This window comes from Coregonus clupeaformis, chromosome 29 (genome assembly GCF_020615455.1).
Source record: "Coregonus clupeaformis isolate EN_2021a chromosome 29, ASM2061545v1, whole genome shotgun sequence".
Classification (NCBI taxonomy): domain Eukaryota; kingdom Metazoa; phylum Chordata; class Actinopteri; order Salmoniformes; family Salmonidae; genus Coregonus; species Coregonus clupeaformis.
In genome coordinates this window covers 31,822,426-31,847,346 of record NC_059220.1, presented here as the reverse complement: position 1 = coordinate 31,847,346, position 24,921 = coordinate 31,822,426, and the positions used below count along the sequence as shown (strand labels likewise).

General features: G+C 44.7%; 1 protein-coding gene across 3 annotated transcripts in view; it reads left to right on the top strand.

The window, feature by feature from the left end:
- LOC121545037 (collagen alpha-1(XII) chain-like) overlaps positions 1–24,921 on the top strand; it is an 85,509-nt gene that overhangs the window by 26,680 nt on the left and 33,908 nt on the right. For 2 of the 3 annotated variants that reach the window (XM_041855386.2, XM_045209159.1), the window contains exons 14-28: positions 2,547–2,816; positions 5,690–5,956; positions 6,253–6,445; positions 6,644–6,765; positions 9,025–9,174; positions 9,339–9,458; positions 9,837–10,001; positions 10,266–10,412; positions 11,193–11,332; positions 12,230–12,359; positions 21,849–21,994; positions 22,483–22,612; positions 22,821–22,957; positions 24,328–24,457; positions 24,618–24,757. In XM_041855386.2, coding sequence (XP_041711320.2) covers positions 2,547–2,816; positions 5,690–5,956; positions 6,253–6,445; positions 6,644–6,765; positions 9,025–9,174; positions 9,339–9,458; positions 9,837–10,001; positions 10,266–10,412; positions 11,193–11,332; positions 12,230–12,359; positions 21,849–21,994; positions 22,483–22,612; positions 22,821–22,957; positions 24,328–24,457; positions 24,618–24,757 — 2,387 coding nt within the window. The remainder of the gene's footprint in view (positions 1–2,546; positions 2,817–5,689; positions 5,957–6,252; positions 6,446–6,643; positions 6,766–9,024; positions 9,175–9,338; positions 9,459–9,836; positions 10,002–10,265; positions 10,413–11,192; positions 11,333–12,229; positions 12,360–21,848; positions 21,995–22,482; positions 22,613–22,820; positions 22,958–24,327; positions 24,458–24,617; positions 24,758–24,921) is intronic. The other variant, XM_045209160.1, reaches the window with a different exon arrangement.

The following is a 24,921-nucleotide window of genomic DNA, read 5'->3' as shown; positions in this document are numbered from 1 at the left end:
GTCATGAAAGGACATAGCTAGCTGGTGTGCAAGTAGCTGGAGACAATAATGTGCAATGCATTTGCACAGCTAATGTTGAGTGACTGTTTGTCTGAGGGCATAAGAGTTGAGGTTTTCAGTAGTAAGCATTTCATGGGCCACAGAGTGTGGCGTGAAACCAGGTGAATTCATAGCCGCTTGAGTTAATTTCCTTTCATGACGATCCCTTTGGAAACTGGGCTCCTGGCGGGGCGGTGATTTGCCAGGCTCAGTGTCGCAGCGGAGCCAGTAGCAGCTGTTTTTCCTCCAGACTGAAGGTCCTTCTAGGCAAAAGGGCAGAGCAGTGCATCCCTCACATGCTGGTGAACCCTGTGTCTTTACCGTGGTCTGGCCTACACAGAGCCTAGGTGGACCAGGCTCCAGGGCAGTTAAATGAAGGAACTGCAAATGGGAGTGCCAGGCCTAAAATGGCACTTGGGAGGAATAGTGGGTTTGATGGATTCTCTTTAGACCAGCCATCTGGAAAGAGCTGTTCTCAAATCAGACTGAACTAAACTGCTGATCTGTAAATTGAAGTGAGTTTCTCCATTTCCAATGGCGTTTCTTCTTTACCTGTGTGCTCAAGAAGTAGAACAGTCTGTAGGCTGTTTGTTGGACAAAAAAGTATGTACTGTATGAATGCAGTCAATGCATGCTATTATGTTACATTGATAAGAGCGCTATTTGTGTCCACATGTGAGCGGAGAGGGTGAGCATTTTATATACTTTTCAGAGCATCTGACTCATCCTCTTGACACATTGATGTTTGTCCAATTCAAGCCTAAACTCACAAGCCTTTTGGCATTCAATATGAATGTTAGGTACATCAACGAACATGCCTTGGTTACATGAAGAGCCTGGCTGGTCTACTCCTATACATCAGTTAGTGAAGTATACAGATTAGGCTCTGTGTCTCAGTGATCTAGTGAAGACCCATTGTGTTTGTCAGATCTGTTTCCTTATTTGGCTATTGGAGATTTGGGAGATTATGGTGACAACTGTTTAGCCAATTTGCTGATGAATATGTGCTCTAATTTATCCTTGGTTGATAGCTCCTTCCTCAGTACTTCCTTAATGCTTTTCTTTGATTCGCTACACAGAGGCTAGGCCCAATTATCTAGTTACAAATCTAAGTTCTGCTTGCAATTGTTGGTTTGCAAGTTTAGCTAATTCCAACTGATTAAACTTTGATGATGAACTCAAAATGGCAGCAGCTAGCTCTCTGTGTTCCATGTGTTTCATGTGTGTACTTTAGTGCTTGGTCAGAAAGGGCCCTATGACTGTGCTGTTCTCATAGTACTGAGGAAAAGTGGGCCATTGTCTGCAGTGATTATCGTGTGATCCGGTCCCTCTTGTGCAGCAGCACAGCCGGGAAAGTCAGTGGCCTCTCTCCTTAGCGCTTGGCAGCAGCTCGCTGCACCCTGGATAGAGAGGACTTGGCATTTAGAGGGGCCACAGCATATTATCCTAGACAGGCCCTCCAAAATCTGGAATTCTCCATTCATTCCTTGTTGAATTCATTACTCCTCAGATCTGGAGCAGCTCTTTCTCTCTCTGTGCAACCCAAACTGCCTGGTTGGTGAATAGTGGTTGAATAGTGAACCCTGGATTATTCATTTAGATTGATGACGTTTGATAACACAGAGAATCATGCTAGCTTTACAGCCAAACCAGTCACTTTACTGGCACACATGAACTACCTGATATCTGATCTGGTATCTCTAGCTGTTCCCTCATTAGCAGTGTTAGGTCCAGGCTGTGTGCAGGCTGTGTGTGGGTAAAAGCAACAGCCCTGTCCACTCCTGTCCTGTCCTGAGGTTGTGTGGGAGGGAGATGTGAGGTGGTCTCTCCCCCTGTGGTGAGTGAAACTTGTCTGCGCAGCCAGGCTGTGTTGAGAGAGCCGATCTCAATAGGGGCGCCCCAAACAGCCAAAGATCTGTTGGCAGACCACAGCTAACGCCACCGCAAATCCTTCTCCCGTAACTCAGCATCTGCCACTTCCCTCCCCCACCCACCCCAATAGTCTCTCAGGAAAGAGAGCGATGTAGAGAGACAGAGAGAGAGAGAGAGCAACATCTGCGATTGTAGCAAACACACTTCAATAGATCAAGTTTCTTCTGTTTCGATGGAAAATGAAAGTGCTGCTAGACGCTCTGAGCTGAGCTGAGGGCTGGAATTGGGTGATTGGTTTTGCAGAGCTTTTTCCAAACCCTCAGATTATGAACAAAGTATATCACTGGTTTTAAAAACACCCTGAGGGTTAAACAGAGACAGATCAATGATTGTTGGTGGTTTATCGCTATACCAGCTAATTTCTCCTACTCAATAGAACACACTCCCCCAGACTGCATCTGTCTGCCTGGAAATCACCAGCACCCAGATGCAGACAAACAACCATATCAACTAGCACACCTGACACAAACTCTCTTCTGGTCCATTTGTCAAAGACTCTATGCACTAACACTGATATGTGAGATGATGTTTCCCAGCGTCCTAAGGTTATAACTCTGTCCCTTTTCCCCACACAGTCCTTGGCTCCCCTAAAGACCTGGTCACCAAAGACGTCACAGACACCAGCTTCGCTGTCTCTTGGACGGCGGCGCTCGGTAACGTGCGCTCCTACCGGTTGAAGTGGAAGTCGCTGTACACGGAGGAGACAGGGGAGAAGTCCGTCCCCGGGGACGTAATGACCACTATGCTGGAGGGGCTCACTCCGGAGACGCGCTACCAGGTCTCTGTGTACGCAGCCTACGGCAGGGGAGAGGGGGAGCCGCTCGTGGGTGCTGAGACCACAGATGGTAAGTCACTCCCTAATGTTTCCACCATACACACACTTACTGTGGGACCTCTCTCTCTGTCTCTCTGTGTCTCTCTCCCCTTCTCTGTCTCTCTGTCTCATCCTTTCTCTCTCTCTCTCTCTCTCTCTCTCTCTCTCTCTCTCTCTCTCTCGCTCTGCCTCTGTAGCTCTCCCTCTCTCTTTCTGCCTGAGAAGATGCATTTCTTGGTTTCTCGTCCCCAGGTTACCTCAGAGCTGGAAAACATATATAGATGTAGGATATAAAAATACCCCATGACCGCAGTGTGTTATATCTACAGTGCCTTCAGAAAGTATTCATACCCCTTGACTTATTCCACATTTTGTTGTTACAGCCTGAATTCAAAATGGATTGAATCAAAAAATGTTATCTCACCCATCTACACACAATACCCCATAATGAAAGTGAAACATGTTTTTAGAAATGTGTGCAAATGTATTACAATTTAAATACAGAAATATCTAATTTACATATGTATTCAAACCCCTGAGTCAATACTGTGTAGAAACACCTTTGCGCATTATTCTTGAAAAAAATATTCAAGCTCTGTCAAATTGGTTGTTGATCATTGCTAGACAACCATAACATGATGCAGCCACCACTATGCTTGAAAATATGGAGAGGGGTACTCAGTTATGTGTTGAATTGGATTTGCCCCAAACATAACAACAGTTCTTTGTATTCAGGACAAAAATGTATTTGCCATATTTTTTGCAGTTTTACTTGTGCCTTATTGCAAACAGGATGCATGTTTTGGAGTACTCTGTCATTTAGGTTAGTGCTGTGGAGTAGTGTAATTAAAATGTTGTTGATCCATCCTCAGTTTTCTCCTATCACAGCCATTAAACTCTGTCACCATTGGCCTCATGGTGAAATCCCTGAGTGGTTTCCCTCCTCTCCGGCAAGTGAGTTAGGAAGGACACCTGTATCTTTGTAGTGATTGGGTGTATTGGTACACCATCCAAAGTGTAATTAATAACTTCACCATGCTCAAAGGTTATTCAATATATATTTTTTAATGTTTTACCCATCTACCAATAGGTGACCACCTTTGCGAGGCATTGGATAACCTCCCTGATCTTTGTGATTGAATCTGTGTTTGAAATTCACTGTTCGACTGAGGGACCTTACAGATAATTGGATGTGTGAGGTACAGAGATGAGGTAGTCATTCAAAAATCATGTTAAAAACTATTGTTGCACACAGAGTGAGTCCATGAAACTTATTATGTGACTTGTTAAGCACATTTTTACTCCTGAACTTATTTAGGCTTGCCATAACAAAGGGGTTGAATACTTATTGACTCAAGAAATTTTTACAATTCATTTGTAAAAATTTCGAAAAATGTAATACTACTTTGACATTATGGGGTATTGTGTGTAGGCCAGTGACAAAAAAATCAAAATGTAATACGTTTTAAATTCAGGCTGTAACACAACAAAATGTGGAAAAAGTCAAGGTGTGTGAATGCTTTCTGAAGGCACTGTGGGTCTTTATATAACTGGAATGAGCCTAAGTAGAGCACCTGGGACGAAGACGAGGGGCAGAGAGGGTCATATTTGTCTGATGACAAAAAGGAGCGTGTCAAGATAGCTTCGGTCCTTGAAGAGATTGGATTTGGGTACAGACCTTATTTCCGTAAATAAACCATGAATGCATAGCTTTCATAGCCCATATAATCCACAAATAGAACCTAGGCATGGTAAGAAAAAACATAAAATTACTTCAATCCTATCAGCCTTCAAAAGGAGTGACACAGGCTTTAGAGTTATGCAGGAAACCAAACTTGAGCCCCATTCTTGGGTGTGATGTGGAAAAAGTGAGATACGGTGACTGTTACGGCTCATTCTTTGAGCTTGCAGATAACGTCACCGCTTCTGGCATTCACCTGATCCATCTAAAAGGCCACTGAAATGCTTTTGTAATCAGGGTGACGACGTGTGTGTGTGTGTGTGTGTGTCAGTGTGTCGGTGTGTGCTTGTGCAAGCATGTGTATTACATAGTATATGGCCATGACGCAATACGCCACACCTGCTACCAGTTATCAGGGGAGATTGTGGATTCAGATAGACATGGGAGTAGACAGTGCTTCCCCTCTCCTCGAATACAGCGACCAACTGAAATGAGAAAAGCACATTGACGGAAACTCGCCCCGATTGGGGAATTTATCCACTGGTTAGCGAGACAAAATGTGCTAATGGGAAACTTTGTCGCTCCATCGTTTTGTTTATTGATTCTGGCAAGCGGGACTGGTGCAATTTACACCAAAAACAACCTTGAGGCACCTCTAGAGGCTTGTATGGTTTATATCTGTGGTCACTTCGCCCTGCGGGTTCCTCCACCAGAACCACAAGCCCTCTCTCTGTCTGTGCTAACAGGACGGGTCCATTTGGGTTGAGCCACACACTGAAAACCTGGACAGACTGCTTTTTTCCATCCATAAAACTTCTCCCTCTGAAGTCTAGCTGTTTGAATATTTTCCTGAGCTCGTTAAGGGTTTTAACAATTCACACTTGTCCTTCCTGCACCAAAAACACATTGGGGTCATAGTATGGAAATCTGCACAGTGGGTCTGGTCAGTGTATGGTCTGACTGGGAAATAAAACAACGTTTGGGTGGATTTGTGTTCACAAGCATATGAAAACTGAACCAATTCCTCAGTAAAAAATCTCAGAGGTAACCAAACATGTCAATGTTTAGATTGCCCACAAGACGTTATGGCTTTGGACCATTTGGAAATGTAGGCAGCAATTTGGCATGCATTTCAATTCTGCTCTCTGCTCAAACTCACATCATGATACCGATATCAATACATCAAGCATTGGTGTTTAATTTTCTTTCTTTTGTGCTCTCAGTGTCTGCAGCCGGAAAAGTTGTGGTGGTTTCTGAGGAGACGGAGAAGAGCATGAAGGTGACTTGGAAGCCTGCACCCGGGAATGTTGTCAACTACCGGGTGACATACAAGCCAGCGTCAGGAGGGCGACAGCTGGCCGCCAAGGTGCCCGGTGGTACCACCAACACCATCCTGAGACGCTTGACGCCCATGACCACCTATGACATCACAGTGCTGCCTGTGTACAAGCAGGGAGAAGGAAAAGCAAGGCAAGGAGTAGGAACCACACGTACGTTGGTCTATCATTAACCACAACTGAACTGTGCTCTGTGCTGCTTGCGTTAGCTTAGGGGAGTCCTGTACAGTAGTTAGTCGCTGGAGGGTTATGCAGACTCGTATCATGTACTCATCCTCAATCATCATCAACTACTAAATCTAGGATAGGAGAAAATGGGTCTCCAAAGAGGCCGCTAAGAACTAGCATTTTTCCTGTAATAACCTAATGTTTAGCCTAACGTTTAGCCTAATTTTACTTCCACTTTATAGTCATCTGCTTATATCAAATCATCATGTTCTCTGTTCCAGTGTCACCGTACAAAGCCCCTAGAAACTTGCAGACCTCCGAGCCCGCTAGGACCAGTTTCAGAGTGACCTGGGACCACGCTCCAGGGGAAGTCAAGGGCTACAAAGTCACCTTCCACCCCATTGGAAATGATATAGACCTGGGAGAGCTGCTGGTCGGACCCTATGACAACACTGTGGTTCTGGAGGAGCTCAGGTAGGTCTATCCTTGGAATATAAAGTATATCAGATGGACTGTCACAGTTACTGTATTGCCTTGCAAAGAAAGTTTGACTATGCTGCTTTTTCATTAGTTCACCAATTTGTTGTGTCCATCTATCAGTAATTTCTCTCAGACAAACTGACAAACTTGTCGAGATGAATGAAGTGTAACTGATTTAGGTTTTTCACACAGGGCTGGTACCAAGTACACAGTGAGTGTGTTTGGGATGTTCGAGGGGGGAGAGAGCCAGCCATTGGCTGGTGAGGAGAAGACCACTCTCTCTGATGCCCCTGAACCACCACTGTATGATGGAGGTAATGCCTCCTCTCAAACTCCTCCTTCATGATTTATCATATAGCCAGCAACACCAGCCACACAGCACTATTACACAGGAGACTACACTGTAAAGTACTGTATTCACCTTATGCCCAGCCAATCAACAGGCACGGCAGCCATGTTGAAAAGTAAAAGGTCATGCATAAGGTGAATATTAGTCTGTAGGAATTGTATTAACAAGCTATGATCCATTTTGGAGAGGCAAAATTGAAACAACACATTTTCCTCAAAGAACTCAACAGCCCTACCCGCTGGGCACACTCTGGTTGAATCAACGTTGTTTCACCGTAATTTGTCAATGTATTGTGACGTGGAATTAATGTGGAAAATACATTGGGTTTGAAAAAAGTAATCAACCAGTAGTGTTTTCATCTCATTTCAACCAGTGTCGTAAACATTGAAATTAGGGTAAAACGTTGACAAATTACACTGAAACAATGTTGATTCAACCACTGTGTGCCCAGTGGGTAAAGCTTTTTTAATCTCCCTCATCATACTTAAGACCTTATACAGTACATATATTATATGTTGTGTCTTCTGCGGCCATAGCCGAAGTGTGGGACATATATCACATTGTCCATTTTTCATTAGGAAAATCCGTTATAATCCCTCTCCCCATAAAAACAGATGAGTTGCCCTAAATGACTTCCCTCAAAGCTAATTGTCTCACCAAATAACAGATGTAACGACTATTCCATCTGTTGGCTGCTCGCTTTTTCAGCATTTCGTCACTTTGGGTTCCTTTTTATTTTTCTGGATCCAGCAGCAGCTAAGAGCAGCAGAATTGACAAAAAATATAATCTGTTTGCAATTATAAATGTTTTACAACCTCACGGGTGTGAGCACGCAGCATGACACATGGGCAGTGAGTGTGAGGAGAGGAAAGAGAGAGAGGAAAATGTTATGTGTATTAAGGAAGGCTCCAGAGAGGCCAGTCCCGACCCTCAGCTGCCTGGAAGGCCTCCTCTAATAGGGAGCAGATACAGTGACAAGACCCTGTCAGTCAAGCGCCCACAATAATATAATTTAATAAAGGAGGCAGAAAACCCCTTCTCCACCCCATTACCCCCTCCTCCTCACCCAGTACTCCTCAATTTAATCCCCCCCATCCCGATGCTGGAGGAGGACTGAGAGTAAGAGGGGATTGGGTGCACTAAAAGAGACTAAAGTCATCCGTACATCAGCCTCCCTCTCCTTTGAAGATATTTTACAACAGACAGTAATGAACAGTTTTGTCTCCTTGTTTCTACTTTTAAAGTTTGTATTTTTCTTCCTGTAAATGAAAGATAACCTTTTCTTGACTGACGGATACGTATGTGCTATAATGCACAAGTTGTAAACCTAACGTTGAATTTATAGTGCCATTAACAGGGACTGGATGTGAATTTATTAATTTGGTGAAATGCGTATTGCAGTCAAAGGACAAACATCTGGCATGGCCAATAAATCTTCCCCTGTTGTCTCCGTCCGATAGCCTTAGATAATTTTCTTTATTACGACTAACTAAAACAGACTGTAGTCTGAACGACACATGGTTCAGCCACTCTAGGACCCTCACACTCCGCAGGACATCTGTTTATCTGTGGGTCGCATGGGGATAGAAAGAGAAGTCTGTAAATCAAACATGTAACAGTGGCAGATTGCGCAATGTCTGTGTCTTGCTGCCGTGCATCTGCGGTCTTAACAGACTGCGGACAAGGCCTTCTTCTCATCATGCAGGTGTCCGGAAAACAGTGAAAGCTGTGCCAGTGAGGAATGCACAGTAACTCTCACGAAGGAGACCCTCGTATATCATATCAGGAGGGCTTCTTTTTGTTCCCCGGGAGAGTCTGAGGAGTGGCCAGAGAAGAACACTACTCAGAGAGAGATCAACTTGGAAGAAAAGAAGACAACAATTATATCGACACCTGGAAATGAAATGTGTGATGATGAAAATAGCTCGTAACCCTGAAAATGGATAGAAAGTGTTTTTACTGCTTGCTTGTAAAGAGACAGATAGAGATGTGTTTGTTTTCTGTTTGGGAAGTCTGTGTGATGTACTGTGAATCCATGTCAACAATGTCATGTCAATGACCTCTTTTCTTTCCTACTCCTTCACCTCCCTTCTCACTCATGCATTTTTGAACACCTCTGCCCTCATAACTTCACCTGTGTTATACCTGAAACTGCATTATAATAACTAGTGCCCCATCACTGTTCTGTACTATCTCTCTGAGCTGTAACCTCTGACCTCTCAGATGTGGTGTGTAAGACCAAAGCCCGGGCTGATATAGTCCTGCTGGTCGATGGCTCCTGGAGTATCGGCCGTCTGAACTTTAAGACCATCCGCTCCTTCATCTCTCGCATGGTGGGAGTCTTCGACATCAGCCCTGACAGGGTTCAGATCGGTAGGTTAAACCTGTCTCACAGGACATGTACATTCCTGCTACCTGCTGCAGATAACACTATTGTGTCTCCACTCTTTAGTCGTTCGCTAGGCATTACCATGTTGGATGGTTATACAAGGCATCTGATCTGGCAGAGGCTCTGTGTGTGTGTGTGTTTCTCTTAGGTCTGGCCCAGTACAGTGGTGATCCTAAGACTGAGTGGCACCTGAATGCCCACAGGACCAGGACTTCACTGCTGGAGGCTGTAGCCAACCTGCCCTACAAAGGAGGCAACACCCTTACTGGTACTGTACTCAATCTACAACCACAACCTCAATTCAGAGACTGTTGTATACCGTTAGTCCCATTTAAAGCTCTATCATGTTCAAGCTTCTATTGGCTATTTAGACAGCTACTGAAATAAGTTCCAGTTCATAAACTTCACAATGAAAACTGTGCCACTGTTTTGGTTCTTGGCAGTTGAGCTGTTTGTGTGATAGCCAGAGGGTGAAGGAAACTGAATTGTATGCTCCATTATGCGAATAAAACTGAGTTGTTCCTAATAGGCTCACAATGTATTTTATCATAATCTCCTTGCTCTTTAGCTGCCGTGTTGGAAAGGCCTCAGAGAAATTATTAATCCATATAATCAGTGTGAATAATTGTTTCTGCCCTCGTTGCAGGTCTCGCTTTAAACTACATCCTCCAGAACAATTTCAAGGAAAATGTTGGGATGAGACCCAACGCTCGTAAGATCGGAGTGCTGGTCACTGATGGCAAGTCTCAGGATGACATCATTGCCAACTCCCAGAACCTGCGTGACCAGGGCATTGAGCTGTATGCCATTGGTGAGTCTCTGCCATCATCACTAGGCAGTTTCACATATTTTGACTAGATAGGACATCTGAAGCTCCTTGTATCTATCTCAACTTGAATAATGGCAGTTATCTTTGTCGTCTTGAAGTAGAGTGTGAATGCTCGAGTTTCCCAGGATAATTCCTTACACACCTTTGCCATACGCCACTTATCTTCCTCATTAACAGTGTCTGTAATGTATCCTCAACCTGCTCTGAGGGGATAACTGACTTGATGTCCTGTTTGACTCCTCCTAGGTGTGAAGAACGCTGATGAGAATGAGCTGAGGTCCATCGCCACTGACCCGGATGAGATCCACATGTACAACGTGGCTGACTTCTCCTTCCTGCTGGACATAGTGGACGACCTGACCAACAACCTCTGTAACAGCGTCAAGGGACCAGGTACAGTCAGGCTGGCATTACTGTACATTCCCTGCCGTGACAGTAAAGGTGGCAGTCTAAATGGGCTATGTAGGTTATCCCTCAGTCTTATTTCTAATGCCTTCAAGGCTCATATTCACAGTTTCTCAGAATAAAAGTGCTGATCTAGGATCAGTTTTGCCTTTGAAATCGTAATGAATAACGGGGGGACCTGGGCCCGTATTCTTAAAGCATCCCAGAGTAGTAGTGCTGATCTAGGATCTGTCCATATAATATTATTCATTATGATCTAAAAGGCAAAACTGATCCTAGATCAGCACTGCTACTCTGAGACTTTGTGGATACGGGCCCGGATCCCAGATCAGCAGACTTACTTTGAGACTCTTTGTGAATACGGGTGATGATCTTTACAGCCAGCCGTGCTGTGTGAGGCTGTAGTTATGTAAACAGGGTTTAGTTCATGGCTAGGGGAGACCCTCAGTAGAGTAGCATGTCTGGTGCACCAGGGGAGCCAATACAAGGAGCTGAACGCCAGCCAACCACTGGAAATAATTTAGAATCTAAAGCCCTCTTATCCCTGCTGATAGTTTATTTTTTCCTCTCTAAAATGAGAAATAGTCTGCACCTTAATCAAATTCAAAAGCTGTGACTGAATACTATGAAAGATACGTTTTTTTAGAAAAGGCTTAGACTGTCTGTATGTCTGTCTACTGGATTTTCTGCTAGGGAGCTGTTTCCAAACCCGTGAAAGATGCAATGACATACTTAGGGTTGATTTGACCCCCCCCTTTTTCCTGATAGGTGGTGGCCCCCAGGCGCCCACTGACCTGGTGACCTCGGAGGTGACCCACTACTCGTTCCGTGCCAGCTGGACAGGCCCTGAAGGTCCAGTGGAGAAGTACCGTGTGGAGTACATGACCTTGTCTGAACGCCCTCAGAAGGTTAGTACTCCTAACCTCCACACGACCGGTAACCACAACCAACCCCAATCTCCGCGGTCAATCCCTCTCTATCAGCCCCCCAAACCCCTCTGTCACTCCCACCCTGGGCCTGAGGATGGAAGCAAGTTGTAGTAAAGCCTATGTTCTGTGACTTACTTGGCTAAATAAAGATTGAAGAGATTACATTAGAATTCATCCTTACCCAACACCTACCCCACATGTAGCTTTGAGGACATATGGGCAGTTTTATAGGAAGTATTTCTCATTATCCTGGGTTTAGTTCTTTGATATGCCAGAGACTTGAAGGAAACCCCAGAAACGTCCTCAAGCTTGTGTTGGCTGTTCAGTGTGAGGGTGTTTGGTAAAATGGAGTTGACAGAGGGTAAGACCAGAGAAAATATAAGGCTTTCAATTTAGAGTACTAGTAGCAATAAAGATTTGTTTTTCTTATTGTAATATCCCTTTGACTGCAGGGTATTGGCTCTAGAGTACTAGAATAGGGAAGGCTAGCTGCTAGATCCACTTCCAACTCCTTGGACTCCAATTTAATTTTATAAAGTGTTTGTTTTAGTCCAGCTCTCATGGTTTAGTGAGGCAGTGGTCTAGTATGTGATCGAAGTTGTTTTTGTGTTTGACTCTTATAAATAGAAACGCACACTGGGTTGAAACCAGTCAGAGTTCTACAACTTAATTTGTGGTTCAATTGAAACCAGATGCATCAACACAAAAAACACTGATAGCTGTAGTTTGTTGTATTGTTTGTCTTATTTGTCCGCCAACAGAAACAAACGGATTACTTAAAATAGACATTCCGGATTACTTAAAATAGACATTCAAAGTAATTCTCCATCCTCATACTGTATTCGCCTGGTTCATGTGTACTCTTGTTGGCTGTAGATGTTTGTTGATGGCTCAGTGACCACAGCCATCCTGCCCAACCTGAACCCACTGACTGAGTATCTGGTCAACGTCTACTCTGTCATCGGAGAGGAGAGCAGCGACCCACTGAAGGGGACTGAAACCACCTGTGAGTCCTAATCTGTTTTTCTGTGTTCTTCTTTGATCCACTATACCAGGGTTTCCCAAACTCGGTCCTGCCCCCCCTCCCCCCAGCACTGCACAGCTGATTCAAATAACCAACTCGTCATTGAGCTTTGATTATTTGAATCAGCTGTGTAGTGCTAGGGCAAAAAACAAAACGTGCACCCAGGGTGGGCCCCAGGACTGAGTTTGGGAAACCCTGCACTATACTGTACCTGTCCATTACTGTGCTTCAGCATACTTGTGTCCCAAACGCAGTGGCGGCTGGTGAAAAATATTCTCGGTGGGGCTGTGCCATACTTTTTTTTTCCTGTAACCATCGCAATATATTTTAACACAAACTGCAGGACAGCAGTGCTCAGTGAAACATTCAGTAATTATTTAATGCCAATATTAAAAAGTTGAGGCATTCTTACACAAAAACATATTACACAAACCCAAGCCTTTCATTTGCATTTAAAGTGAACTTTTCACCATTGGTAGTAAACAGGCAACGCAACAGGCATGCTGTCAGAACAGAGTGGAAAGTGGACAATAACATGAAATTATTATAAAGTTTATAGGAAATCTTACACTGTATAAAAGGATGTATAATATAGAAATGGATATCAAGTGGATGAACTCAAACCTTTGACTGGAAGAATAGCATACAGTATTTTATGATCATACTAAATGTGACTAATTGTTAATGTGCTCCAGAACTGCAACAATTAATTGATACAAAACAACATATATACAGTAATATTAGCAAAGACACTATTAAGACTTTCTAGAGTACCATATATAACTGGATTTTTTATGCTAAGGTCAACTATATACAAAGAAACATGCGGCCAGAGCTGCTCTGTGTGTGTGTGTCTGTCATCTTATTTGTACAGGAATTTTGCCCGTCTGTCCTTCTGAGTGGCAAACCTCTCAATGACCCTTTGATTAAAGTCAGGAATGTCCCTGACAAGTTTCTTCTCCATGGAGAGCATGGCCAGAGCGTTCAGGCGATCCTGTGTCATGCTGTTTCTCAGGAAGGTCTTGATCCTTTTCAGTGTAGAGAAGCACCTTTCTGACTCAGCAGTTGTCATGGGTGTGGTGATGAGGATCTTGAGGAGGCTGGCAGTCTCTGTGAAAGTGCTCTGAAGGTTGTTCTCCATGAAGAACTGGTACAGGGGCACTGCACCACTACAAGCCTTGAACTCACTGTTCTCATAGATGAGGGACAGTTCGGTTTTGAGCTTGGCCTTGTTCAACATGGGGTACGCCTCCACGGTTGTTTCAAGCGCTGTATCGGGGAACTTCACACTGTGTTGTGGGAACAACTCTCCGTGCAATAGTGTTGCGCTGATGAGGTGCTGGGTGAAGGAGAACCTCTCTTTGGCATGACTCAGGATGGTATCACATACCTGTAAAAGATACATCATCAGCTTTAATTTGCAATTAAGCTATTTTGATGCAAGTGATCCTGACTGACACATGCCTATGTCCAACTCAAGTATATGATTACCAAGGTGCTGATTGTTCAGGGTTTTGGCTACATACTACCAGGCCTGAAAAAAGTTCTAGGGGGAAACACTGACAATTACATCACAACTTACCTCTATAGCCAACCTCTGTTGTTCTCCTGGTCCCAGCATCCTCCGTCGCTTGATGGGCTGTTGCTGCTCGTCAGATGCGCTGTCCCCACACAAAGAGGGGAATTGAGGCCCTGGGTCCAAAAAATAAAGTTTAATTTGATAACTTGCAATCAGACTTCTTAACTCACTGTAATTCCCCCTCAACACACAACCAGTGACTTTTTATATATATATATATATATATATATATATATATATATATATATATATATATATATATATAGACAGACAGACAGACAGACAGACAGACAGACAGACAGACAGACAGACAGATATGTGTGTATATACACACAAACTATGTCTAGTAACTGCTTTTAACCTGTGATGTACATAATTAACTGATGTTATTACGTTTTAAAGCCTTTTTCTATTACATTTGTGAGAGGGATGCAACATCATTTTGTTCTGCTGTGCACTTAGCAATAAAGTTAATCTTCAATAACAACTAGGCCTCTTCTAGAAATTGACCTGGTGGACACCTGAATAATTATTACAAACTGTGTAGTACTTTCCTGCATTATTATCAACGTCTGATTGTGTCTTCTCTTTCCTTTTAAAATACTAAAACAAGTATAATTGTGACGGCTCTATGATAATCACTCACTTTGATGACCAGACACATTTAGGCTTTTAAACTGTTGTAAGTGAACTATTCATCTTTCTAACAACATCTTTATCAGCCAATAGTAAATATAGTTATTTACCTGATTGTTAGCATGCTGTCTGTGAACCTCTGGACAAGTGCTTTAATGAAGACAGGGTCGATGTTCCTCTTCTGCAGCTGGCTGAAAAGCATGTCCACATTTGGCATGATCTTGTGGAACAGTGCCAGGAAAAAACAGAAAGCCTCGTCTTCGAGCATCCTCACAAAGCCCCCCGCCTCTCTGACAGTCGGGGCATCAAAGTTCCCAGAGTCTCTGATGGTCTGGAAACACGTTAGGAGGTCATCCCTGTACTCGTACACAGTGTTTACAGCGCGTCTGTGGAAGTTCCACCGTGTTGTAGAGGCTCTGGGGAGTCTATGCGCAACCACTTCGTCAAGCACGGTGGTTCGCTTGGGAGACCTGGAGAAGAAAGCAGAAAATCCTGCAAGGTCGGAAAAGAAAGTGCCGATCCTGGGGATGCGTGAAGTAGCCTGCTGCATGATGAGGTTCAGCTGATGTGCATAGCAGTGGACGTAGTGCGCATTTCGTACACATCCACTATTTTACGCTGCACTCCGCCGGTGGCTCCCCTCATCACACTTGCTCCGTCGTAAGCCTGGGCAATAAGTTTGGCCTTTTGTCCATGTGAGAGTATGGTGCTGAGCCTCTCCAGCAGCGCTGTAGCGATGGTGTCGGCGGTTGCGTTCTCGATCAAAATGAACTCGAAAAAACGCTCTTGGACGTTACTTTTAGCATCGATGTAGCGTATCACAAGCACCAACTGGCAGTGGGTGGAAACGTCAGTCGTCTCGTCAGCTTGAATGGCGATAAAATCAGCACTCTTTACTTCCTCCAGGATGTAATCCTTAAGCACTGACAGCATACAGTCCAACAGCTCGTTCTGTATCGTCTTTGACGTGCCCTTAAAAACGGTAGCTGTCTTCAGGTGCTCCTCCAGCACACTGTCGAGGGAGGCAACAAAATCCACTAAGCCCCGGAAAATGCCGGGGTTGTCCGAGGAGTCAGTCTCCTCGTGCCCACGCAAGGCCAACTCAAAAGCCCCACAGAACTTCACACAATCGATAATTTTGGATAGAATGTGCCTGTTTTTATCCACCTCCTCATTGTGTTTCCTCACCGCAATCCTGTGGCCGTCATCCAGCTGCGTAGCAATGTTCACCCTTCCTAATACAGCTAGCTTTACAGAGTTGTCCATGTGTGCCCTGGTGTTCTCATGTTTCTTTACCTTCTCTGACAGGTGCTTCATATCCCTCACTCCGGTACCTGTCCATGCTGAATCTGACCCCGTCGTTTTTAAAAAGCAAGCACGGAAAGCAAAATAAAGCATTAGCATCAGTGCACCCAGCTAGCCAAGCCTTCCTGGTGTACCAGCTACGGGAGAAGCCGCGCATATACTGCTTCCCTTTCTCGCTAGCCTGCTGTCTGATTGAGAGGTCAGGTTGATCTGGGCCCAGCTCTTTCACCCGAACTTTCTCTGACAAAGTTCTCCTCTCAAACGGATCTTGGAGGAGAGATTTCACCGAGTTAGGGTTGGGTCTTGGAGGAGTAACGTTTGCGCTCGCCATTGTCATCTAGTAAAAATGGCGCCACTGGAGCCCGGTCCTTATTTTATCAGGGGGCGAGCTTGGGGCGATAAAATAATCGCCCTCCTTGGATTCGATTTAAGATCGCTGATTGGCTACATTTTATGTCATACATTCATATCTTAAATTAGCAATTGGCTTAACTGCTACGTAGACCCGCCTCCTCGGGGCACTTTCTGTATCGCCCAGAGCTGACGAGGCGTTTGACAGGCAGAGGAAAGGTTGCGAATATGATTTTCTATCATATCTTACACATATTACTGTGTGCATTCCATATTTCAAACACACAAATATTGACATACTGATGTTTTTATTATTATTATTATTATTTTTATTTATTTTTTATTTTATTTTTTAAAATAATTTTATTTAAGGGGGCGGCGCCCTAGCGCCCTCTATCGGCCAGCCGCCACTGCCCAAACGTAATCACTATAGGATCAACTAATGAACATCTTTGGGACTGTAAAACAAACATTCTTCCATTACATTTAGCACACCACTGTGTGCATGTTCTTGTGATGCTTGTGTGGTCCCTGTTTTCAACGTTAAAGAAAGAACAAAACTGTTTTGTTTATGATACCATATGAGGCTTAAAGATAGCATTATTATTATTATTGTATAAAAAAAAAAGAAGATAGATATATACACTACAGGTCAAAAGTTTCAGAACACCTAAGGGTTTTTCTTTATTTTTACTATTTTCTAAATTGTAGAATAATAGTGAAGACATCAAAACTATGAAATAACACATATGGAATCATGTAGTAACCAAAAAATTGTTAAACAAATCTAAATATATTTTATATTTGAGATTCTTCAAATAGCCACCCTTTGCCTTGATGACAACTTTGCACACTCTTGGCATTCTCTCAACCAGCTTCACCTGGCATGCTTTTCCAACAGTCTGGAAGGAGTTCCCACATATGCTGAGCACTTGTTGGCTGCTTTTCCTTCACTCTGCGGTCCCACTCATCCCAAACCATCTCAATTGGGTTGAGGTCAGGGGATTGTGGAGGCCAGGTCATCTGATGCAGCACTCCATCACTCTCCTTCTTGGTCAAATAGCCCTTACACAGCCTGGAGGTGTGTTGGGTCATTGTCCTGTTGAAAAACAAATGATAGTCCCACTAAGCCCAAACCAGATGGGATGCTGTGGTAGCCATGCTTGTTAAGTGTGCCTTGAATTCTAAATAAATCCCATACAATGTCACCAGCAAAGCACCCCCACACCATAACACCTCCTCCTCCATGTTTCACGGTGGGAAATACACATGCAGAGATCATCCGTTCACCCACACTGCGTCTCACAAAGACACGACTTGCTTGGACTCCAGACCAAAGGACACATTTCCACCGGTCTAATGTCCATTGCTCGTGTTTCTTGGCCCAAGCAAGTCTCTTCTTCTTATTGGTGTCCTTTAGTAGTGGTTTATTTGCAGCAATTCAACCATGAAGGCCTGATTCACACAGTCTGCTCTGAACAGTTGATGTTGAGATGTGTCTGTTACTTGAACTCTGTGAAGCATTTATTTGGGCTGCAATTTGTGAGGCTGGTAACTCTAATGAACTTATCCTCTGCAGCAGAGGTAACTCTAGGTCTTCCATTCCTGTGGCGGTCCTCATGAGAGCCAGATACATCATTGTGCTTGATAGTTTTTGCGAATGCACTTGAAGAAACTTTCAAAGTTCTTGAAATGTTCCGTATTGACTGACCTTCATGTCTTAAAGTAATGATGGACTGTCGTTTCTCTTTGCTTATTTGACCTGTTCTTGCCATAATATGGACTTGGTGTTTTACCAAATAGGGCTATACCCCCGCTACCTTGTCGCAACACAACTGATTGGCTCAAACGCATTAAGAAGGAAATAAATTCCACAAATGAACTTTTAAGAAGGCACACCTGTTAATTGAAATGATTTCCAGGTGACTACCTCATGAAGCTGGTTGAGAGAATGCCAAGAGTGTGCAAAGCTGTCATCAAGGCAAAGGGTGGCTATTTGAAGAATCTCAAATATAAAATATACACTGCTCAAAAAAATAAAGGGAACACTTTAACAACACATCCTAGATCTGAATGAATGAAATAATCGTATTAAATGCTTTTTTCTTTACATAGCTGAATGTGCTGACAACAAAATCACACAAAAATTATCAACGGAAATCAAATGTATCAACCCATGGAGGTATGGATTTGGAGTCACCCTCAAAATTAAAGTGGAAAACCACACTACAGGCTGATCCAACTTTGATGTAATGTCCTTAAAACAAGTCAAAATGAGGCTCAGTAGTATGTGTGGCCTCCACGTGCCTGTATGACCTCCCTACAACGCCTGGGCATGCTCCTGATGAGGTGGCGGATGGTCTCCTGAGGGATCTCCTCCCAGACCTGGACTAAAGCATCCGGCAACTCCTGGACAGTCTGTGGTGCAACGTGGCATTGGTGGATGGAGCGAGACATGATGTCCCAGATGTGCTCAATTGGATTCAGGTCTGGGGAACGGCGGGCCAGTCCATAGCATCAATGCCTTCCTCTTGCAGGAACTGCTGACACACTCCAGCCACATGAGGTCTAGCATTGTCTTGCATTAGGAGGAACCCAGGGCCAACCGCACCAGCATATGGTCTCACAAGGGGTCTGAGGATCTCATCTCGGTACCTAATGGCAGTCAGGCTACCTCTGGCGAGCACATGTAGGGCTGTGCGGCCCCCCAAATAAATGCCACCCCACACCATGACTGACCCACCGCCAAACCGGTCATGCTGGAGGATGTTGCAGGCAGCAGAACGTTCTCCACGGCGTCACATGTGCTCAGTGTGAACCTGCTTTCATCTGTGAAGAGCACAGGGCGCCAGTGGCGAATTTGCCAATCTTGGTGTTCTCTGGCAAATGCCAAACGTCCTGCACGGTGTTGGGCTGTGAGCACAACCCCCACCTGTGGACGTCGGGTCCTCATACCACCCTCATGGAGTCTGTTTCTGACCGTTTGAGCAGACACATGCACATTTGTGGCCTGCTGGAGGTCATTTTGCAGGGCTCTGTCAGTGCTCCTCCTGCTCCTCCTTGCACAAAGGTGGAGGTAGCGGTCCTGCTGCTGGGTTGTTGCCCTCCTACGGCCTCCTCCATGTCTCCTGATGTACTGGCCTGTCTCCTGGTAGCGCCTCCATGCTCTGGACACTACGCTGACAGACACAGCAAACCTTCTTGCCACAGCTCGCATTGATGTGCCATCCTGGATGAGCTGCACTACCTGAGCCACTTGTGTGGGTTGTAGACTCCGTCTCATGCTACCACTAGAGTGAAAGCACCGCCAGCATTCAAAGTGACCAAAACATCAGCCAGTAAGCATAGGAACTGAGAAGTGGTCTGTGGTGTCTTGCTAATTGCCTATAATTTCCACCTGTTGTCTATTCCATTTGCACAACAGCATGTGACATTTATTGTCAATCAGTGTTGTTTCCTAAGTGGACAGTTTGATTTCACAGAAGTGTGATTGACTTGGAGTTACATTGTGTTGTTTAAGTGTTCCCTTTATTTTTTTGAGCAGTGTATTTTGATTTGTTTAACATATTTTTTGGTTACTACATGATGCCATATGTGTTATTTTATAGTTTTGATGTCTTCACTATTATTCTACAATGTAGAAAATAGTAAAAAAACAAAAACAAAAAAACACTTGAATGAGTAAGTGTTCTAAAATGTTTGACCTGCAGTGTATACAGTGGGGAGAACAAGTATTTGATACACTGCCGATTTTGCAGGTTTCCCTACTTACAAAGCATGTAGAGGTCTGTAATTTTTATCATAGGTACACTTCAACTGTGAGAGACGGAATCTAAAACAAAGATCCAGAAAATCACATTGTATGATTTTTAAGTAATTAATTTGCATTTTATTGCATGACATAAGTATTTGATACATCAGAAAAGCAGAACTTAATATTTGGTACAGAAACCTTTGTTTGCAATTACAGAGATCATACGTTTCCTGTAGGTCTTGACCAGGTTTGCACACACTGCAGCAGGGATTTTGGCCCACTCCTCCATACAGACCTTCTCCAGATCCTTCAGGTTTCGGGGCTGTCGCTGGGCAATTCAGACTTTCAGCTCCCTCCAAAGATTTTCTATTGGGTTCAGGTCTGGAGACTGGCTAGGCCACTCCAGGACCTTGAGATGCTTCTTACGGAGCCACTCCTTAGTTGCCCTGGCTGTGTGTTTCGGGTCGTTGTCATGCTGGAAGACCCAGCCACGACCCATCTTCAATGCTCTTACTGAGGGAAGGAGGTTGTTGGCCAAGATCTCGCAATACATGGCCCCATCCATCCTCCACTCAATACGGTGCAGTCGTCCTGTCCCCTTTGCAGAAAAGCATCCCCAAAGAATGATGTTTCCACCTCCATGCTTCACGGTTGGGATGGTGTTCTTGGGGTTGTACTCATCCTTCTTCTTCCTCCAAACACGGCGAGTGGAGTTTAGACCAAAAAGCTCTATTTTTTCTCATCAGACCACATGACCTTCTCCCATTCCTCCTCTGGATCATCCAGATGGTCATTGGCAAACTTCAGACGGGCCTGGACATGCGCTGGCTTGAGCAGGGGGACCTTGCGTGCGCTGCAGGATTTTAATCCATGACGGCGTAGTGTGTTACTAATGGTTTTCTTTGAGACTGTGGTCCCAGCTCTCTTCTGGTCATTGACCAGGTCCTGCTGTGTAGTTCTGGGCTGATCCCTCACCTTCCTCATGATCATTGATGCCCCACAAGGTGAGATCTTGCACGGAGCCCCAGACCGAGGATGATTGACCGTCATCTTGAACTTCTTCCATTTTCTAATAATTACGCCAAAAGTTGTTGCCTTCTCACCAAGCTGCTTGCCTATTGTCCTGTAGCCCATCCCAGCCTTGTGCAGGTCTACAATTGTATCCCTGATGTCCTTACACAGCTCTCTGGTCTTGGCCATTGTGGAAAGGTTGGAGTCTGTTTGATTGAGTGTGTGGACAGGTGTCTTTTATACAGTAAACGAGTTCAAACAGGTGCAGTTAATACAGGTAATGAGTGGAGAACAGGAGGGCTTCTTAAAGAAAAACTAACAGGTCTGTGAGAGCCGGAATTCTTACTGGTTGGTAGGTGATCAAATACTTATGTCATGCAATAAAATGCAAATGAATTACTTAAAAATCATACAATGTGATTTTCTGGATTTTTGTTTTAGATTCCGTCTCTCACAGTTGAAGTGTACCTATGATAAAAATTACAAACCTCTACATGCTTTGTAAGTAGGAAAACCTGCAAAATCGTCAGTGTATCAAATACTTGTTCTCCCCACTGTATATCTGCGCCCACTCACTCTCTGCAGTGAGAATTAGATGTTTCTTTAACGTTGTTCTTCAGTTGTACTTTATTTGTAATCTAGAACAGAGTCATTTTATGAAGCAAGTAATTTCTCCATGAAAGCTCCCATAAAATAACTAATTCTTTAGTTCTCACTACATGAAATCTGCATGGCTGCGTCTCACTGCGAACATGCCGTTTTGGATGGGATTGTGTGCGTGTGCATGTGTGTTTAGAATCTTACAGTGTTCACCTCTTCCTGTTCCCCTGTCCAGTGCCCCTCAGCGCGGTGAGGAAGATGACCATCTATGAGGAGCGTCCCACCACCATGAGGGTGAAGTGGGAGGAGGCAGTGGGCGCCACGGGCTACATGCTGCTCTACAGTGCCCTCAATGCCACCGAGCCCTCTGTGGATAAAGAGGTGAGAAGGCCGGGCCAGAGAGAGAGAGAGAGGAGACAGAGAAAGGGACTCCAGGCCAGACCAGCTGTGGAACTGACACAGTCAAAGTCTCCACTACACACACGAACGCACGCACACACACACACACACACAGATGCTGCCAATTACCAAATATACCGGTCCCCTGTCAATGTCTCCTGACAGCATGCAGATGTCACAGAGCAGTGATGAGTTACAAAGTGAGCAGTGTTGTAACTCTCGTTTTACGGATACCGAGACGACAAAACACACAATTATTTAGACTCAGAGGGATGTGACGATTATTAGCTCATAGTGTCAAATCCAGAGGGTAAGATCGTCTGTAGTATTGGCAACACTTAGATAGTTTCAGCACACTGGACACCACCTAAGATTTGTAATCTTTGGAGACATGTTCATCCAAACTGCCTGTCTGAATGACAGTAAGCATTGTAAACTAATGTTTGTTCCGTTGTGGTCCCCCCCTGCAGATGAGAGTTGGAGAGGACATGACTGATGCCCAGCTGGTGCAGCTGATCCCCAACACGGCTTACACTCTGTCCATCATCGCCCTGCACGGAGAGTCAGCCAGCGGCCCCCTCACCGAGCAGGGAGTCACACGTACGTGCAGCAAAGAACTCCTCTACATTCACATGCATGTTCATGTTTTACTCTCAGTGCATAATGTGGAGTAAAGGACGACAGGTCCTAACTCCTACAGAGTAAATCAAGGCTCCTCACTCCCAGGTCTATGGAACTAAAGTGATTCAAGTAATAAAGTATGGAATTTAGTAATCCTCATCTTTCTGTCCCTCTGTCCCCTCCATAGTGCCCATGCCCCCTGCTGGAGAGCTGAGGGTCAGAGACGTTACCCACAGCACCCTGAAGATGAACTGGGATGCAGCACCTGGAGCCGTCCTCAAATACATCATCACCTACAAGCCTGACGAGGGAGAAGCCAAAGAGGTGAGACACAATGTCACAATACATCTGTTGGATACAGACGGCAGTGAAAGCAATACTCTGCACCCTAGATATATACTCCCCATGGGGCTGAGGTATAGGCCTAGCTACCCCTCCTACTGGTCACAGCAGAAACCAGCTCCTGTGCTTAGCCCATTCTCTGTTTATGCCATAATAAGCCATGATAGTGAACCTGGATAGAGAGCTAGCAGATTGATATTGATACTTTTGACAGATCATTTGAGGTATGACATTAGACAGCGTAATGGGAAAGGCAGCTGGTGAGAGGGGTATGCAGGGGACCTCTGGGGCTTTGCTATTGGACCGGGTACCTGGTGGAAGGATCACACCACTGTCGGCAGAAGATGGGGAGAGCAGGTCCCTGAACACAGGAGGGGGCGGGGGGAGCTGGGGTTGGAATTGGGGCTGCTGGATGTTTGAGTGATAGGTGCGGACCACACCATCATGATCCGCCAGCAGCGTGGGACTTCTTATGCTTTACAGCCGAGGCCTCTGGGAGTTCTACCATGGCAGGTCTAGCGCTGGCCCTGCCCCGCATCCTGGGGTATAAATGACATGGCGGTACGCCTCGTAACTCTTCTGTCCCTCCATTGGACTTAAGAGATAAAAAACACATCCACACGTCTGATTGTGATGCGGTGGAGGGGAGGGGAGCAGCGGCTAACCTCATGCCCAGAAAGTGCCAGCGGTCTGGGCTAGCTGATGGATGATGATGCAGGCCTGGATTAGCAGCTCCAGCGCTGTTCCGGACACTGAGAAAACAGGAAGGGCTCTTCTTCTGCACCCAGGAAAAACGTTTGCTGTGGATTTACGATCCAGAGCCCCTCGCAAAGAAATGTGTCCCAGTACAACTCTGAATGCAAAAACAATAAATCAAAAGAAAGACAGAGATCTCGGATTAAGGAACATTGGGAATGACCTCCTCTACCAAATGGCGTGATCATAAGATTCCAGAGGCATGGAAAGCAGTGGGGAAGTTATGGTGAATGGATACTACTGCTTCTACTGGGACAGTGTTTTTGTTCTGTTCATTGTTTATCTCTCTCCAGCTCTGGATGTGCTGAGGATTTATAAATTCCCTGTGAATGAAGTAAAGTTTACAGGCTGTCTTTAAGGTCGCCCAGAGTTCTCTCACAGATTCTTTGGAACTCATCATTGAGACCAGAATGAGACTTTGGAAGCCATTCAACATGACCTTGATGAGGACATTATTACTCATTATTACTAACCCTAACTCTTCATTTACAAAAAATTAAGTAGTAATTCAGCTGTTGATACAAGCATGCTTTAAAACCTAATAACTGTGACACAGAGAAGCTTGATCTAAACAAGGATGTTTTCTTGGTCTGCAGCTTGAAGTGGGAGGAGACGTGACTGCCAAGGCCCTGGTCAACCTCATCTCTCAGACTGAGTATGACCTTGCTGTTACACCCATCTACGACGAGGGAGCTGGCAACCCCATGCTCAACACAGCCATCACAGGTACAGTACAGTTTCACAGCCTAGTACAGGGTTAACACATTGGGGTTACACTCCATGGAACTCCTACTCAGTACTATACAGTAGGTGAGGCCTGACCATGAAAAACATTAGTGATGGCATGGCAATCTCACCCATATAAATGTTCCTTTCTTCTGTCTAGATGTTGTTCCTGCTCCTAAGAGCCTGCGTTTCTCTGAGGTGACCCAGACCAGCTTCAGAGCCCACTGGGACTATGGGGCCCCTGATGTGGCCCTCTACCGTATCGGCTGGACCAAGAAGGGAGAAACCAACTTCCAATATGTAAGAGCACTAGTATTACTGGTTCCCATCTTTTAATATACAAAAAAAACCTGTCGAATGAGGGAAAACATTAGGCAACAAATGTCAATAAACCCTTACAAGCAAAACATTTGTTGGCTTTCGGTAGTTTAAAGTCTTAGTGGTGTTCCAGCTCCTTAAGGTCC